Source organism: Rattus rattus, chromosome 2 (genome assembly GCF_011064425.1).
Source record: "Rattus rattus isolate New Zealand chromosome 2, Rrattus_CSIRO_v1, whole genome shotgun sequence".
Lineage (NCBI taxonomy): Eukaryota > Metazoa > Chordata > Mammalia > Rodentia > Muridae > Rattus > Rattus rattus.
Window position 1 is genome coordinate 118088633 of NC_046155.1, and position 16001 is coordinate 118104633.

Below are 16001 nucleotides of genomic sequence, written 5' to 3' on the forward strand. Positions count from 1 at the left end.
GTCATTCTGAGTTGAAGGTCTGTACAAATGAACAGACAATAGACAATAGGTACGGAACCTATTCAGTACCACACAGGACAGGCGGCATCTGGCTCAGGTGACCAAGGAATCGGCATACAGGGAAGAGCCCAGCGAAGAGCTCTGACAAGCGCTCCTGTGTCCTGTGCTGGCTCTGAGGCTATGCAGGCTGTCCCAAGTCCTGGATGACGCTCCCCAGCTGTATGACCTTGAATGGGTTCTGATTAACGCTACCATGCTGTCATCCCCTGCTCCACAGGGGGAGGGCCACCAAGCGCCTTTCTGATACAGTTATTGTAAGGATTCGAGGAGACCCTGCAGCCTCTGGAACCTTCTGCACAGCAGTTCTGCAAAATTAGACTAATTAGTACAATCACGAAGACCCTCACAATGGTTGGGTCACTGCAAAACATTTTTCCTGAATAAGCAGCTTTTTTTTTTTTTTTTTTAAGTTTTAGAAATCTTGACTCCTACTTCTTCACTTAAAAAAAGCCAATCTCAAAAGAAACTGAATGTCCACATTATACAGAAAACTGAAAAAATTGTGAATTTTCATTCTGGCATAATGTGTGAGGGTTCTGCCAGCGGGAACGGGGAGCCCTGTGGTTTCTCTAAGAGATGGGAGCTCGGCCATGAAGGAAGAGCACGCACAGAAACAGCCCAAGCCACACAACACGCCTGTCCGAGCCTCTTTGTGAGAGGCAGCTTGAAGGTCTAGAAGGAAAGGCCAAGATGAGTTCTGGATAACAAGCCTGTATAACAATTCTTGTATAACAAGCCTTATCCCTATGTGTATCAGGCTGGAGGGGGGGCAATAGAGGGGACCACAGATTTGCAGAGAAAAAGAGAACAAGAACAAAATGACGGTTAGGCTAAGCCTGGCTTTGAAGATGGGAGGGGAGTTTTCTAGAGGATGAAATGGGATGGGACTGGTGTAGGGGTAGGTGCTAGCCAAGGAGAGGGTGTGTGCAAAATGCTCTCCGTTAGAAACGTGCCCAGATGGGAAATTAGAGTGTCTACCCAGGCCTCTGAAGTGAACCCTGGGGGGAGGATGGAATAACAGATCAAATGCATTCTAATGGCAACAGAGCACAGTGTTCTGTCACACAGGAGCCACGTGGCTGTGACACTGGGGTGTTCCGTGGGGGATGGGCAGGTGGTGTGTGGGAGGACTATTCAGTTAGGCAGCACCTGCGTAGGACAGAGCGAGTGATAGTGAGAAATCAAGGAGACACTCGAAGGAGAAGCTACACAAACAACCAAGAGGGAAGAATATTGTAGATTCTAGACAAGATCAATAGTGCGGTCTGCGGGTCTCTAATGATTGCTCGGGAAAAAGCTGTTGGTTTCAAAGCCAAGAAGAGTCAAGGGGAAGGGGAAAGGGGAAAGGGGAAAGGGAAAAGAAAACATGGGTGACCACACAGACCATCTCCCAAGGATACACGTAAGCAAGAGAGAATGGTTCCATCCACTGTGCTGCCAAACGCTCACTGAGTATTTCCCTAAGCCCCGTGGATCACCTGCAAACTTGGGACACATGGTGAAATCCACACTCGTACATGATTCATGGATTCTGATTCAGTTCTTTGTAAAAAGCAACTGTGAACAAAAACCAGACAGTGGGAAGTTGTCTTCTCTGTCCCAGGGAAGAAGTAACTCTCTGGCCCGGGGTTCTTTTGTCCTTAGAAATCACGTGTTCACGATACAAGGAATATCAGCAGAGGGAGAGCCCTTTGTAGCGAGATGAGAAAGCTTTGTGAACTCCAGAATGGCCCTTGGCCTTGCTCACTGGATACTTTAAGGGTCATAGGAAGGAGATGTGTTAGTCCTGGCACTCCCTAGATGTTAGTCAAGTCTCTAGTCTGGCATCATTTATTAAATTAGAATCATTGTAACAGATGGCTGTGAAGATCGAGTTTGTCAGTGCCTTCTACAGTCAGCATAAATGAAAGGCACTCAATAAATGAACTCTGGAAATGATTTCCAATATTGGTCCCAAAATGCCCCCAATTCCAGATAAGGAAGCCAAACCCTAGGGAAAGTTAAAGTTACTCTCTCAAGGTCACACTTCAGCTTCCTCGCTCTTCCAGGACACCCATTTCCCACACTGTGAGTCCTCTTGGTGCTCTCACCCTCCCCCCACAACAAACTTCAAAGCTTTTAGCCACTTGGTATTGTGGCCCTCACAGACAGCTGGAAGGACAATTAGTAACCCCTTTCCAGATGAGCCAATCCAAGCCCAAGAAGCCCTCTATTTTCCCAGTGTCCCTGTCTCCATTTCTTCAGATCCTGCTGGGGCTCTGTCCCCTGCAGAAAAGCAAGACAAGTGGAAGTAGGGAAGCCATGGTGTTGGAGACATCCACCTTTGCTATCCATAGGACAGCATCGGCCCTACTCAAGGATGTTCACCTGTCAGACCAAGCACAAATCTTAAAGAGCCATTGCTATGGCTTCTACGACTTATGGCCATGATGACTTCTCATAGAAAAAGCCTTGATCCAAAACACCAATTTGAAATTTAGAAGTCCAGCAGGGACAAGGTTCAAGAATGGATGTTAACTTCCTTTTACCAAATTTTATGAGTCATATGAAACTAAGTTCTGCTATACATATGTCACTTTCACTTCTGAGATGTAATGTTCAAACGAGCACACAGAGTAGCATTATATCTCTGCCTTAAGAAAGACTACCTATCCTTGCATCCTGTCTCAAAATATTCCTAAACAGGTCGCTCCAAGCAAGGTCTTACTGAGTTCTATTTCATGTCCTGCTACCTTTTGCGCAGCTGGATGAGGCTGCCCACTCATGTCTCCCACTCAGGACTGTCAGGTCCACAGGCCCCTCTCCCTGATCATGTCACAGTTTTTGATGGAAGCCACTGAGCTCTTCACACAGGCAGATGCTAAATGAATTTTCAAGAAATGTCCCCACAAAAGACCAAGAGCCATCTCTGCAGGGACCCAATTTTAGCTCCTGAGCAAAAGCACTGCCAATGTCATGCTCATCATCTACCCAAAGCCAACAAAAAGGCAGGCAACCTGTGCATAAATGATTCAAAGCCACTCACATCCTCAAGGCTAAAGGACTGAAGCCAAGCACACTGGACCTCAATAGTTCATCACTGTCTTTTAGCACTCACAACGTTTTAGAAGTTTAATTACCACTACTTCAAAACTAGGACATTTAATATGAAAATTAAGACTTTGAAGACCCCCTCCCAAGATGAGGAAGATCTCAGCAAACTGTAGCCTAGAAGCATCAGAAGTAGGCCCTAACTCACTGTCCTCACTGTCTGCTGGATGCTCATGCGACACCAGCAGACAGACAGCTTCCTCAGTACCCACTGTGTGTCAGGCTCATGCGACACCAGCAGACAGCTTCCTGAGGCAAGGGAGGCTTGGGACACCATAAGGAGTAAACACGACAAGAAATGATCCAACACCCAACAAGAAGGGAATTAAAATCAGATGACACAAAGACTTCTGTTTCAGAACGATGGAGTAGATGTACTTTCCAAATTCCTCCCAGTGACTCTAACTAAAGCTCAGGGCACTGTCTGCAGCTCAAACACAAGATGACTCGAAGAGGAGACAAGAAATACAGTGGTCATACACTGGACATACCCACCCCCAAGAATGGCATGTTAGCGAGTTCCCTCAGTGTTGGAGCTGAAGAACTTAGCAATCTAAAAATGCCAGTGAGCTTAGAGAAAAATTGTTCCAAAAGAGAAGAAGAGGAGGAGGAAGCCCAGCTCTCCCTCAGCCATAGAGCAAGCAAGTGGTCGCTAGAGAGGCGGATAACTCTCATAGTGTAACTGCTTCCTCAGGGCCACACCACATAGAAAAAGAAAGAGAAAGGTAAAGATAAATGATGGATGATAGATAAGTAGGTAGGTAAAGAGATATTAAATAGATAACAGATAGACAATAGATGGATGGATAGATGATTAGAATAGAATAGAATAGATAGGTGGGTGGGGGAGTGGATGGATAGACAGACAGATCCATGGCCCCACAATTGTTCTCAGTGAAGACTAGTCATCCACCTTTGGCCAAATGTAATGAGTTAACTTATTTATCCCTGTCCCCTCTTGTGCAGAGTAGACAAATGATACTGTCATCCTCAACATAGTAAAGCCCTGCCTTCCCCACCTTTAGTATCAGTGAAGGCCATGTGGGGAACCCAACTTCCATTTCTTGCCCTCCTGTCCAGGGAAGTAGGCCGCATAGGCTGAGTGGAGAGTTAGTTCATCCATCGTGACCAGGGTAATGAGGCCACCCTTCTACAATGCAGGGTGAGACCAAGTGGGGAACAGTAACAAGGTTTTCCCACTCCTCCCAGACAGAGAGGCATCAGGGGGGCCTGGTGGGCATCAGAAGCCCCAGGCCTTGGGCAACAATGAGGTATTCCTATTCCTAAAGCCAGCAGAGTCTTGGACAGGAAGCTGGGCCTTCCTCTGCCTGGAAGGGACATGACAGTGACATTCCCTTCCTGACCACAGCAGTGTCAAATAAAACCCATAAATCACAGCCATCTAAGTAGGATTCAGAATCTCATAATAGCCAAATACCCAGATTTCTTTTTTTTTTTTTTTTTTTTTGGAGCTGAGGACCCAATCAGGGCCTTGCGCTTTTAGGCAAGCGCCTACCACTGAGCTAAATCCCAACCTTTAGATTTCAAATTTTAAACAATCACTCATCCTAAGAGCTAGGAAAAGTTCAAGTTGAATGAGGAAAGACAATCACTAGATGCCCACACCAAGATGACAGACATTACAATTACAGCATCAATGCTTAAAGGGGTTGGGGGGACCGGTAAATTGTCAAAGGCTTGGAACAAGTAAACAGAAAAAATCTCAGCAAAAATGTACATATAGATGACAGAAATAAGATGCAAGAATTGAAAATTCTAAAGTCGGACTTTAAAACTGTGTGTGCAGGAAACAAATAAAGTATGAACTGAGAGACAGGGTGATACAAACTACCCAACCTGAACAAGAGAGAGAAAGGAATAAGCTGGGAGAAAAGAAGACAGCCCCAGAGGCATGAAAGATAATAACAAAAACACTCAATATCCATGCCACTGGAGCCCCAGAAGGCAAGGAGAAAGAACAGGGCTGTAAAACTCTCAAAGATGGCGAGTGACCATTCCAAATTTGGCAGAGACATAGCTACTGACTCCACGAGCCAAGTGCACAGCGAACAGGATAAAGAGGGAACCTACATCAAGACATCTAAACTAGTCAGACATCTAAACTAGTCAGACATCTAAACTAGTCAGACATCCAAAACTAAAACTGAAAACATCTTGGAAGCAGAGACAGAAATGATACTCAAGTGACTCAAAATGTCCCAGATCAGGAAGCACAGTCAAGAGATTAACTTGACACAAAGAGCCAAGATGAAAAGTGTTCACCCACCCTTGGCCACCGGGGAAATGCAGGTAAAGCCTACAGTTAGCCTCCACCCCACCCTACTCAGAATGGCTACTGTCAAGAGAGGGAATGACCATAAGTGCTGATGAAGGTGCGAGCGAAGAGACAGGCCAGGGAGGAGGACCCTTACATGTCACTGTGGGCTTGTAAATTGGTCCAGGTACTATACATATCATTATGAAGGTTCCTCAACAAGCCTTAAAACTGACCTCCTATGGGATCCAAATACAGGACTCTGGGCTCACAAGCCACGAAAGTATCTGCACTATTCACAACGTCAAGACACAGAACCAGTCTAGACATCCAAGGCCGGAAGACCAGAAACAGGAAATGTGTTATACACATCCATGGAGTTTTATTCAGGCACGAAAAATGATGAAATTACATCATTTTCAGGAAAGTAAGGAGAGCTAGAGATCCTCATGTTAAGGTAGACAGAAAAAAGCAAATTTCTCTTCTTTTACAAGCAAAAAGCTAGATTTAAAGAGACATGGGTCTTGGGTGGAGGGAGGGCACTGGTAGGGAGGGCACTGGTAGGGAGGGCACTGGTAGGGAGGGCACTGGTAAGAGGGAAAACAAAGGAAAAGGATGGAGGCACATTCTGTAGGTCCTGAGAAATTTCACAGTGAAATCCATCAGCGTTTTTAGAGTTAATATATAAAAATGTCAATAAAAAGGAAAATAAAACAGCTTTGAGACAGGAACAGCACTCAGGATGAGGAGAGGTGGGTGCAGAGGAACTCGCCCAGCAATGTGAGCTGAGCTTTCTAAAGCAAAACACAGCAGCCACATGGAGAAGCCAGATCACCAGCTTCGTGTTTGGCAGTGGAAGTGTGGCTGGCTGTTCGGGGTTGGCTAAAGTCTTCGCATTATACTCTGGGGTAGGTTGGTGTGAGTTGTAACATTCTGGGGTAGGTTTGGTGTGAGTTGTAACAGCGTGGCCCATGTGGGAATTCAAAGCACAGATTCAGCTGATGGCCGTATTTAATTTCACATCATGGATGTTAGAAAGAAAGTGCTACAACAGTTTCCATGAGCAGAAAGAAAAGACTCACCACCACAGGTCATCTGTCCACAGCAGAAACCCTTCAGCAGTAACAGAAAAATGAAAGCATTCCCAGATCAAAGAAAATTAAGAGCTTGCCACCAGCCTCTTACACTGACAGAATGGCTGAAAAACAAGTTCTCTAAAGAAAGAAAGGAAATAATAAAGAAACGTGTAACCTCAGAAAGGAAGACAGATCATGGTAAGCAAAAAAAACTGCTTCTCTCTTGAGCTTTTTAAATGACTTTTAATGGTTAAAGAACAAATTATAACAGTGCTTCATGTGCTTCTTGTGAAGAGGGGATGTAATTAATGTAATTATACAGTAAATCAGGAAGAGAGGGGAAATAAAGGGAAGTAAGTTTTATATATTCATTTTAACTGTTAAGATGGCAATATTGGTAAACTGTAATGAGTTGTTTACATTTATAATAGCCATTACAAGTCTATACAAAAATATCCATATGAAAACACCACAAAAAATTCAAATAAACTTTAACACAGAGAAAGGTGGAGTAAAAAAGAAAAATTCAAAACACAACCAACAAATAAAAATAAGCAAAATGGCAGTCTTTAGCCTTTACATGTAAATGATTACATTAAATGTAAATGGCCTAAATTTAACACTTAAAAAACAGGCTGGAAGAGCAGATTAATGAAGCTTGACAGCTAGGATTTGAATTTGAATGTTCCCCTCAGTTTTGAATACTTTATCCCCAAACTGAAATGTTGTTTGGAAGGCTATGGCAACTTTAGGAGGTCAGGCCAGGCTGGTAGAAATGGGTCACTGGGGGCCTTTGCCTTTGACAGTGTCATTCATCTCGGGTTCTGGACTGCTCCTGGCTAGCACCATGTGAGTGTCTGCCTTCTACTGCTTCTACCACTACAGGAGGAACCACTCCTATCACCATGCTTGTCCCCTATGACAAAATGAACTCCCTCTGAAACTGTGAGCCAAAGGTTAATCCTTTTTCCTTGATTTGTTTCTACTGAACATTTTGTCAAAGCAAAATGATCAACACAAAATCTGACTGCACTTTGACCAAGCAACATACTTCAAATATTGGATTATAGGCAGGCTGAAATCGAAGCGAAGCTGATTAGCTAAATTAATGTCAGAAAGATATAAGAGCAAAGAAACAACCACAGTGAAAACTGACATTTTAAGTTTGTGCTTTATATCCATGTAGAAGACAATGGAGACACTGAAGTCACTAGACTAACATGGCCTTAGAGACACTTTCATTACAGTATACATCCGCTGAGTCTATTAATGAAGTTTATATGGTATTTCAATAGCTACAGCATGAACTTGCTTTTCTACATGTGGCTTATTTCACTTAACAACATGTACCACAGTCAGTTGACAGGATTTTATTTCTTCTTTGTGACTGTATAATAATTCATTGTGTGTCACACTTCCTTTATCCGTCCACCCACTGAGAAGCACCTAGGTCAATTCTGCAGCTCTTGTGACTAACTGCACAGTAAGCACAGATGCACAGGTGGCTCTTAGGCCCCCTGCTTTGGTTCTAGGCCCAGAAGGGGAATAGCTAGATAACATGGAGTTCCACACTGTTCTCTACAGTAACTTCTAAAAAATCTATTCCCAACAACAACAGATCACTTCCTTTCCTCACAGGCATTTTTAATCTTTTGCTTTCTTGAGCTGTATCCTTGGAAGAGCATCTGGCCACTGTGAGTAAACAGATGTATGTAGGAGGGCAGACACAGAAGTCTAATGATGTGTTAGGAAGCTACTGCAGCCATGGGGACAGGGAAAAGTAACCAGAGCAGATCAGCATCAGCAGTGACAGACAGCAGCCACTAAATTAAGGATATACTTTCAGAGCAAGGCCAGGAGGAAGCGCACACCAATAAACTCATGTGATGTGCTTGGTTTTGTTTTCCTTAAGAGATGGAGCAAATGTCTGAGATCGCCAGTAGAAAAATGCAAGAGCATACAGACAAAAGATCCTGCTTAACTGTCTTGACCCTGATATCTAAGAGGAACGGCAGCACTGATTTATGGCTGCAACCGAAAACACAATGTTGAGATTCATCAGAGGACATGCTGTATTTAAACGTGGGCAAGCCTCCTTGAAAGAGTGCAAGTCTAGAGAGAAAACCGGAGCCGTAGCACGGGCCCAGCACAGCGCTGTGCCGTCAAGGGATGAAGAGCCATTGACAGAGACTGGAGGGGGCCGCTGGCCGATTAAACTCAGAGGAACTCAGGCAGGTGCTGTCCTCAGACAACTCGTCAAATGCTGTCCAGAGTTCCAGTGTGGAAGTGGCTATCAGGCCGAAGGCCACTTAAGACCAAAACATGCATGGCTTCAAAGCACAGGAGAAAGCTCAGTTGGAATGGGCTGAAAAGAAAATGTGTGACAGAAACCAAGAGAGAGTGAATACCTGCTGATAAGAGAGCGAGGCAGAGAGTGGAGGGAGAGGCTCGGCCAAAGGAGGATTTTGTCTTTTTTGAGATAGGAGAACTCATATCTCCATGCTGATTAAAATGACTCGCGAACAAAGAAATGCTGAAGAGAGATGCAGCCACAGGACCAAAGCCCCTGCAGCGATGAAAATGACAGGTTTTGGAGGCGCTGTGGAGCAACTAGCCACCTGTATTTTGTTCCTTATTACACCAAGAGAAGCAGAGGAAAAAAAACAAAAAACAAAAAACCCCACCCACACATGAGCAAACAGGACCTCTGGTCTACTGAAGTGTGGCCCAGAGCAGAGGCATGAATGCAAGTCACAGAGCCTGAGACAGCCCCAGCTCTGCTACCAGAGGGCAGAGAGCAACCCGGGAAAGCAACAAGAATCATCACTAAAAAGCAGGAGCTCCCAGGAAAATGCAAGATGGCACATGCCTACAACCTCAACACTGTGGTAGTGAGGGTCAGAAGTTCAAGGTCACCCTCACCTATATAAAGAACTAGGGATCACACTCAAACTGTCTGGAAAAGGAAAGAGAACCAGGAGCTGAGTGAAAGACACCACCATGGGTGATGAGCTGGGCCTATGAGAGGCTGCTTCAGAGAGGCACTGGAAATGCAGGCATCTACGCAGTTCCATGATGAACCCCTCCCGGCCCAACGTGGCACTTCCTGGGTGTCAGGAACGCAGAGGTGGAAAGAATCTAACTGGCCACACTCTGCTGAGTTCCAACATCCACGACACTTTTACCTGCCACTTAGCTGACTAGAGAAGCATTGTGTCCATCTGTTTACCAACAACTTCAGTTTCTGGGTCACCGTGCCCCTACACGGCACACAACCCTCCACATACTTCCTGTGGGAAATACAATTGTATTCAAAGTACTTAATAAAGCTAAAATGTCATCTAGTCAGGGAGTAACTCATTTCCAGTGTGCTTTAAAGTTAAATCCCAAAGGACACCCTGAGTTATAGTTTTACTTTCTAGAAGAAAATGTAAAAACTGTTTGCCTTATATTGGATCTTTCAGTTATTAAAAAAAAAACAAAACTCCTAATCTATTGGATCTTTCAGTTATTAAAAAAAAAAACAAAACTCCTAATCAATTTGGTTTGGACATCTATTCTAGGACCCTGGCTTTTAAACCAAAGTGTTCAGATTTATGGATTCATTTGTCAAGCAGTCTGTGGGAAAAGACAGCAAGAATGTTTTCTCTTCGATATTTTTTCCAATGCATCTAAGAGAAAAAAATAAATCATTATGGATTTCCCAAAGTGCATTTTTATCTTTTTCTCTAATGAGAAAGTGAAACAAAAGACATTCATTGTCTCCCTAGAGAAGCTAATCACTTACCAGGGCCATCTTCCTCTGAAGCAATGCCCTTAAATGGCCAGCCTCACAGGCAGTGTCTGCAGGGCATATGTCAGGGCCCCTGAAGGACACTCAGCCTTTTTGAGCTTGATGCATTAAAGGAGAGAGAATGAGTTACTAAAACGCTAACTTAAGGGCTTCCTCATCTCCTACTATGTTGTCAGGTCAGTCCTGTTGCATAGAAGCCACAAAGAAGTAAATTCAACATGGAGCCTACATGACTCGGGAGAGGAAGAGAGGAGAAATGACATTGGTCCCTGGACTTTCTCAGGAACATGACCCAAGCCCCTAGGTGGTCAGAAGGTCCTGGATGAAAAGAACATGTCTGTTAGTAGAGCATGCAGGCCTGAGCACCACCAGTGACTGTGTCAAGAGAAAGTACTAGGAAACAAAGCACAGCCAGTGTGACTCAGTGAATGACCACGGGCACACCACCAGAGCGCATCTTTACTGCTCATGTGTTGTACTCAGCAAGAAGCCACGGTGGCATCCCTGAACTCTGCATCTCCTTCCACCGACTCCACTCACATCCCTGCGGAAGAACAACTGGTTCTATTTTAAACTTCGGTAAAGAGTTTTAAAAGTGTTGGGTGACAAACTCAAGAAACCTGGCACAATGAGGCATCATCTCCAGAGCTGACAGCTCATCTTCTGGGGAGCAAAGGGCTCTGTTCCTCAATGACAGAGGAGGATTAGGAAAGGAGGGGCAGTCAGCCAGGGCATCCCATCATTTTACCCTTCCATGCTCCAGACTCCCTGACTTGTAAAAGGTCCCTATTGTCTTTGTCTTTCTCTGAAACGTTTTAAGTAAATTATTTAAGAATTTCAGAACTGAGGGGTTGGGGATTTAGCTCAGCGGTAGAGCGCTTGCCTAGCAAGCACAAGGCCCTGGGTTCGATCCCCAGCTCCGAAAAAAGAAAAAAAAGAATTTCAGAACTGAGATACACACACACACACACACACACACACACACACACAATCTAGATGGATGCATGGATGGTCTCTCTCTTGTGTGCGTGTTTGTGCACGCACGTGCAGGTATGTGTCTGTGTTTGAGTGTGTGTATGCATGTGTGGGTACATGTATGCACATATGCATGTGTCTGCATATGTGTGTGAGTGTGTGCAACACTTAAAACTCACATACTATGCAGCTTATTTATAGTGTACAATCAAGGGACTGGAGAAATGGTTCTATGATTAAAAGCTCTCAGCTCTTCCAGTACAGTGGTAAATACAGTGCTCAGTTCTCAATACTCAGACTGAGTGGTTCACAACCACCTAGAACCCTAGTAGCTCCAAGGGATCCAATGCTCCCTTCTGGCCTCCTCAGGCACCCACACACTACATAGTACACACACACACACACACACACACACACACACACACACACACACACACCTTTTAAAAGTTAAAAGCATACAATCCAACATTTCTTTTAGTATATTCAGAGTTTTGCAGACACTGCCCAATCAAGTTTATCACAGGAACCTGACCTCTGAATCCTCTCATTCATCATACAGAGAGAAAGCCAAGGAGGCCCAGTTGGGTTAAGTCACGTTTCCAAGGTCGCAGAACTGATCATGGCAAGGAGCCAGCCTTGAATCCCTTGGAATTATTAACCACTGATGTCATTCGGGACTCCCTTTCCCTGCCCCAGGAAAGCTCCAAGTGAATTAAAGCCCGCTGTGGAAATGCTGTTTGAGAACATCTGGCATTTTTTATTACTCTGCTCCCTTGTATTAAATTAAACAAAACCTAATTTCTCCAAGCTGGTTGCACTGCATAATTTCTAAGAAAGACTTCTAGAAGTCTGAGGGCGGGGATGCGGCTCAGATAGGAGAGTGCTTGCCTAGCATGCACGAAGCCCTGGGTTCAGTCCTCAGCAGCAAAACTATGCTGAGTGCTTCCTCCTGTCTTCCCGGCCCTGGAGAGGTAGAAGTGGGGTCTCAGAAGCTTATGATCATGCTTGGCCTGAGGCTAGACTGGGCTCTATAAGATCTAGATGCAGGGGAGAGAAGAACAGGAAGTATGGAAATATCTAAAACAGGTTTGAAGCTTATCTGTCAGGTACTTTAACCACACAATAATAAGTCCAGAGAGAGTCTGCAATGTCTCTCTTTTCAAATGAAGTACAAATGATGTCAGAGATAGGAAGGAAAGGTTTAGAGCCTAGGTAGAAACACACCTGCCCCCCAAGGACAGTGATGGTCCCTGGAAGGTCTCATGTTATTTTGAATTGATTGGTTAGAAGGAATCGAACTAAGCCTCCTGTCACAGTAGACTTCCTCAACTCCAATAACATCCAAGGATTTCAATCACCCACTCTGCAACACGGTCACAAGCCATCCTGAAGTGCCTAGGGGCTCAGTCTGGGTGATCACAAGACCGTTCCTATAAAGTTCATATCCAAGAAGTGGGGTGCATGTGCGTGTGCGTGCGTGTGTACCTGTGTGCGTGTGTGTGCATGTGCGCGCCCATGTGTGCATGTGCGTGTAAAACAAAGGGCCCTATTTCCTGCCAGGGCTAAGGAAGACAATGTCACAGCATGGCCAGCAGTTATTCAAGCATGGCATAGCTCACAGAGGCTCTGGGACTCCTAGCTGCTCCAGCATTACCAAAGAAGTAGAAGCTGCCAGCTTACCCACCCCTCTGTATGACTCGACTCCTCCCCGCCCCTCTCATGATCTTGTGATAGCAGTCATTCCTTCTGAACCTCACTATTGTTCATTTATTACACATACATTTATGGAGTACTCCCTGCCCAGCAAGCACTGGGCTAAGCACTGTCCAAGTGTGGCCAGTGCCTGTGGTGAGAGTGGCGTCCCCTAGAGTTTCTCTTTAAGTACTACTGTGTGTGACTCCACTAGTCTCTCTCCCATTTTAAAACGTCCATTTTAATTGGAATTTCCCCAAAATCACTACTTGCAGATTCCAGAGTAGGATATGCCAATGGCCCAAAAGCAAATGACAACTGAAATATCCCACTGGCGTTTTTAAGTACTAGAGATCCAAGAGCCATTCCAGCATCTCTACTCTCACCAAGCATGCCCCTCCTCCAGGATTTCTATCACCCTGAATAGCATCACTGTCTGTCCTATGTCTCCTGCTGGAAACAGCCATCACTTAGTTTCCTTGTGGACAGTTGTGACTGGGGGACTAGCAGTGTCTTTCCGCCTGGAATAGAGAAAAAGAATTTTCTAAGGCCAGCTGCAATCTCAAGATCGATATGAGGGAAGAGCAGGAGTGGGGAATGGCCACCGATGTGAACTCCATATACGATTGGCCCACCTGGGTTCTAGCTAAACTGAGGCTGGGAAGGAAATGGAGACAGAGCAAAAAATTCCGCAGGTGCCGGTGAACAGATTTTTACAACATGGGCTCTACCACTGCTGTTAGAGTAGTGTTAGAAAGCAAGTTTGCTTGTGATACACACACACACACACACACACACACACACACACACACACACACACACACTTTCCTGTGTCCCTGTTTCCAGCTTCTTCTACTCAGAAAGCCCTCCTCCTATAACAGTCTATAGCCACAATCCTTTCTCGAGCTTAATCCCCAAATGCCATGTCTTCACCTCCTGGAAGCTTCCCATTAAGCTCCCACATAGTCACCTGCCACTCTCTTCCGCGGAGGTGTGTCTAGCACGGTTTGTTTACGTGTGTTTTTTGGGTCTCCTCATCACACTCTCTTTGAGAGCAGGAACCTGGTGCCAACCTCCAGCCAACCCAGTGAAGACGGCCAGCAAGGGAAGGACCACAGCGATGAGTCCCAACCTCGGGAAAGACTACCCAGCCCCAGCCAGGGGGCAAGTTCAGCGTCCGGAGGAATGGGGGTGGGGGAGGTTTCCCAACGGACAGACTGGAGATTCGGGTAGGAGGGAGGCCTACCACAGTCTTGGTCCCGAAGGATCTCCTCTCGGAGCTCATCCCCCAAGCCCACCACCTCCGATCCCTTGCCAGCCGAACCGGTCAGATTTACAACCGCCAGGGCGCAGCGGGAGACCCGAGACTCAGGGGAGGAGGCACCAACACGCGCAGCCCAGAGCGCGCGACCGCTACCCGCCCCCGCGCCTTCATAGGCGACCAGAAACCCAGACCGAAAGAGGACTGTGGAGACCCCGAGTCTATGGCCCGCAACCCCTGGAGACGCCGCCTCCAGAAACCCCTCAAGCGCGCCTCCCTACCTGGCTGGCTTTGTGGAACTGCTTCTTGAGCCCAGCCACCGACATCGCGGCGGCGCCCCCGCCCGGGGTGGTCTCTGGGGCTCCGGGCCACGCGGCCGCGACGCTGAGCGGAGCGGGCACCCTGGCGGTCGCCGCGCGCCCCACGGCCACGGCCACCGCCACGGCGCTGTCACACTGGCACACGCGCGCGCGCAGATAGCAACACGGTGTTTCGAGGCCCCAACGCAGCTCATTGGTCGAGCCGCGGCAGCATGCAAATGAAGCTTCTGGGACCGCCCACGCTTCATTGTTGCGTGGCGACCAGGAGCTCTTGAGCCAGGAGGAGGACCAGTGGAACGGCTGGCCCTGGGTTGTCCAGCCTCTCAGGACTTCTTCCGTAGGGCTTGGGATGCAGCTGGCTCTGCAATTGTTCTGGGCGAGAGGTCTCTCTACTCTTCAGGGTCTTGGTGGGAAACCTGCTTTTACTCACTAGTAGCAAGATCTCCCCTCTCCAAACCCCAGCCCTGCTAGTTTAGATGTGTGTTGTGAGGAACGAACGCTGGGATGTGCATCTCAAGTAGAGAAACATCACAGGAACCACAGGAACCGGGAACTATAGTTAGACGTGAGAAACCTGCTTGTGGACGGTTAGGTATGTACTTTAGGCACAGTCTGCCTGAGTGGTTTGGACTCCCCTGGGAGAGTTACCTGGTAGTTTACTTAATACATTTAGAACTAGTCTCATAGGTGAGCTGAGCCTCTTATCGGCTACACCAAGAACCAGTCTATAGGTGCCAGAAACAGGGTCTTCCATTCCACTACTTACCAGAGATTTGTTCAGACTGGTCTTCGGGAGAGTCCTATACACCGGACCCTTTCCACAGGGTCTAGAGGTCCTTACTGAACAGTATGTCTACCCAGTCACAGAAACGGAGCTTGCATCAATTCTTGTGCCACCAACAAGTCTACTTTCCCTGAATCTGACCTTTCAAAGGCCCTGTGGCTCCCAATGCCTTCAATCCACTTCAGCAATGCTTCACACCAACACAAACACCATCCAACTTTCAGTCTCTACCTAAAAGAAATGGCATTCTGTAGACGCTTCCCAACGTCGGGTCAGGGGTCATCAACACTACTGTTGTCCTCAATGCTCGCAGTTCACACCTGTATCCGGACTTCTCTTTGGCTCTAGCATTTCTCCAGAACCATTAGCTCCTGGCTCCCAGCCCTGCCTGACCCCTCATAGCTTCACCCTAGTATGACAGAGTGAGGACTCACAGGTCTCTGTGCCTAGGTTTGCTCACAATGGCTGGGAAAGTGTGGTGTCAACAGTGTCCTGCCTGTGATATAAGAGAAGATGTGGACACCTTAACAAGCATCATGGGACAAAGTTATTGAATGTGACTCAACACTCTTGGTCCTAGCTAGCCAAGGGCTTGCTGACATCAGACAGAGGTAGATGGTGTGATGGTGGATGACCACTGGGTCAGAATAGTACAGCAAAATGACCAGTCACCAC

At 46.4% G+C, this 16001-nt stretch overlaps 1 protein-coding gene across 3 annotated transcripts in view; it reads right to left on the reverse strand.

Annotated features, from left to right (window-relative positions):
- Sh3gl3 (SH3 domain containing GRB2 like 3, endophilin A3) overlaps nucleotides 1–15705 on the reverse strand; it is a 124487-nt gene extending 108782 nt beyond the window's left edge. For 2 of the 3 annotated variants that reach the window (XM_032893304.1, XM_032893302.1), the window contains exon 1: nucleotides 14504–14582. In XM_032893304.1, coding sequence (XP_032749195.1) covers nucleotides 14504–14548 — 45 coding nt within the window. In that variant the 5' untranslated portion in view covers nucleotides 14549–14582. Of the gene's footprint in view, nucleotides 1–14503; nucleotides 14583–15308 lie in introns of those variants that run through there. The other variant, XM_032893303.1, reaches the window with a different exon arrangement.
- Nucleotides 15706–16001: the final 296 nt, after the last annotated feature.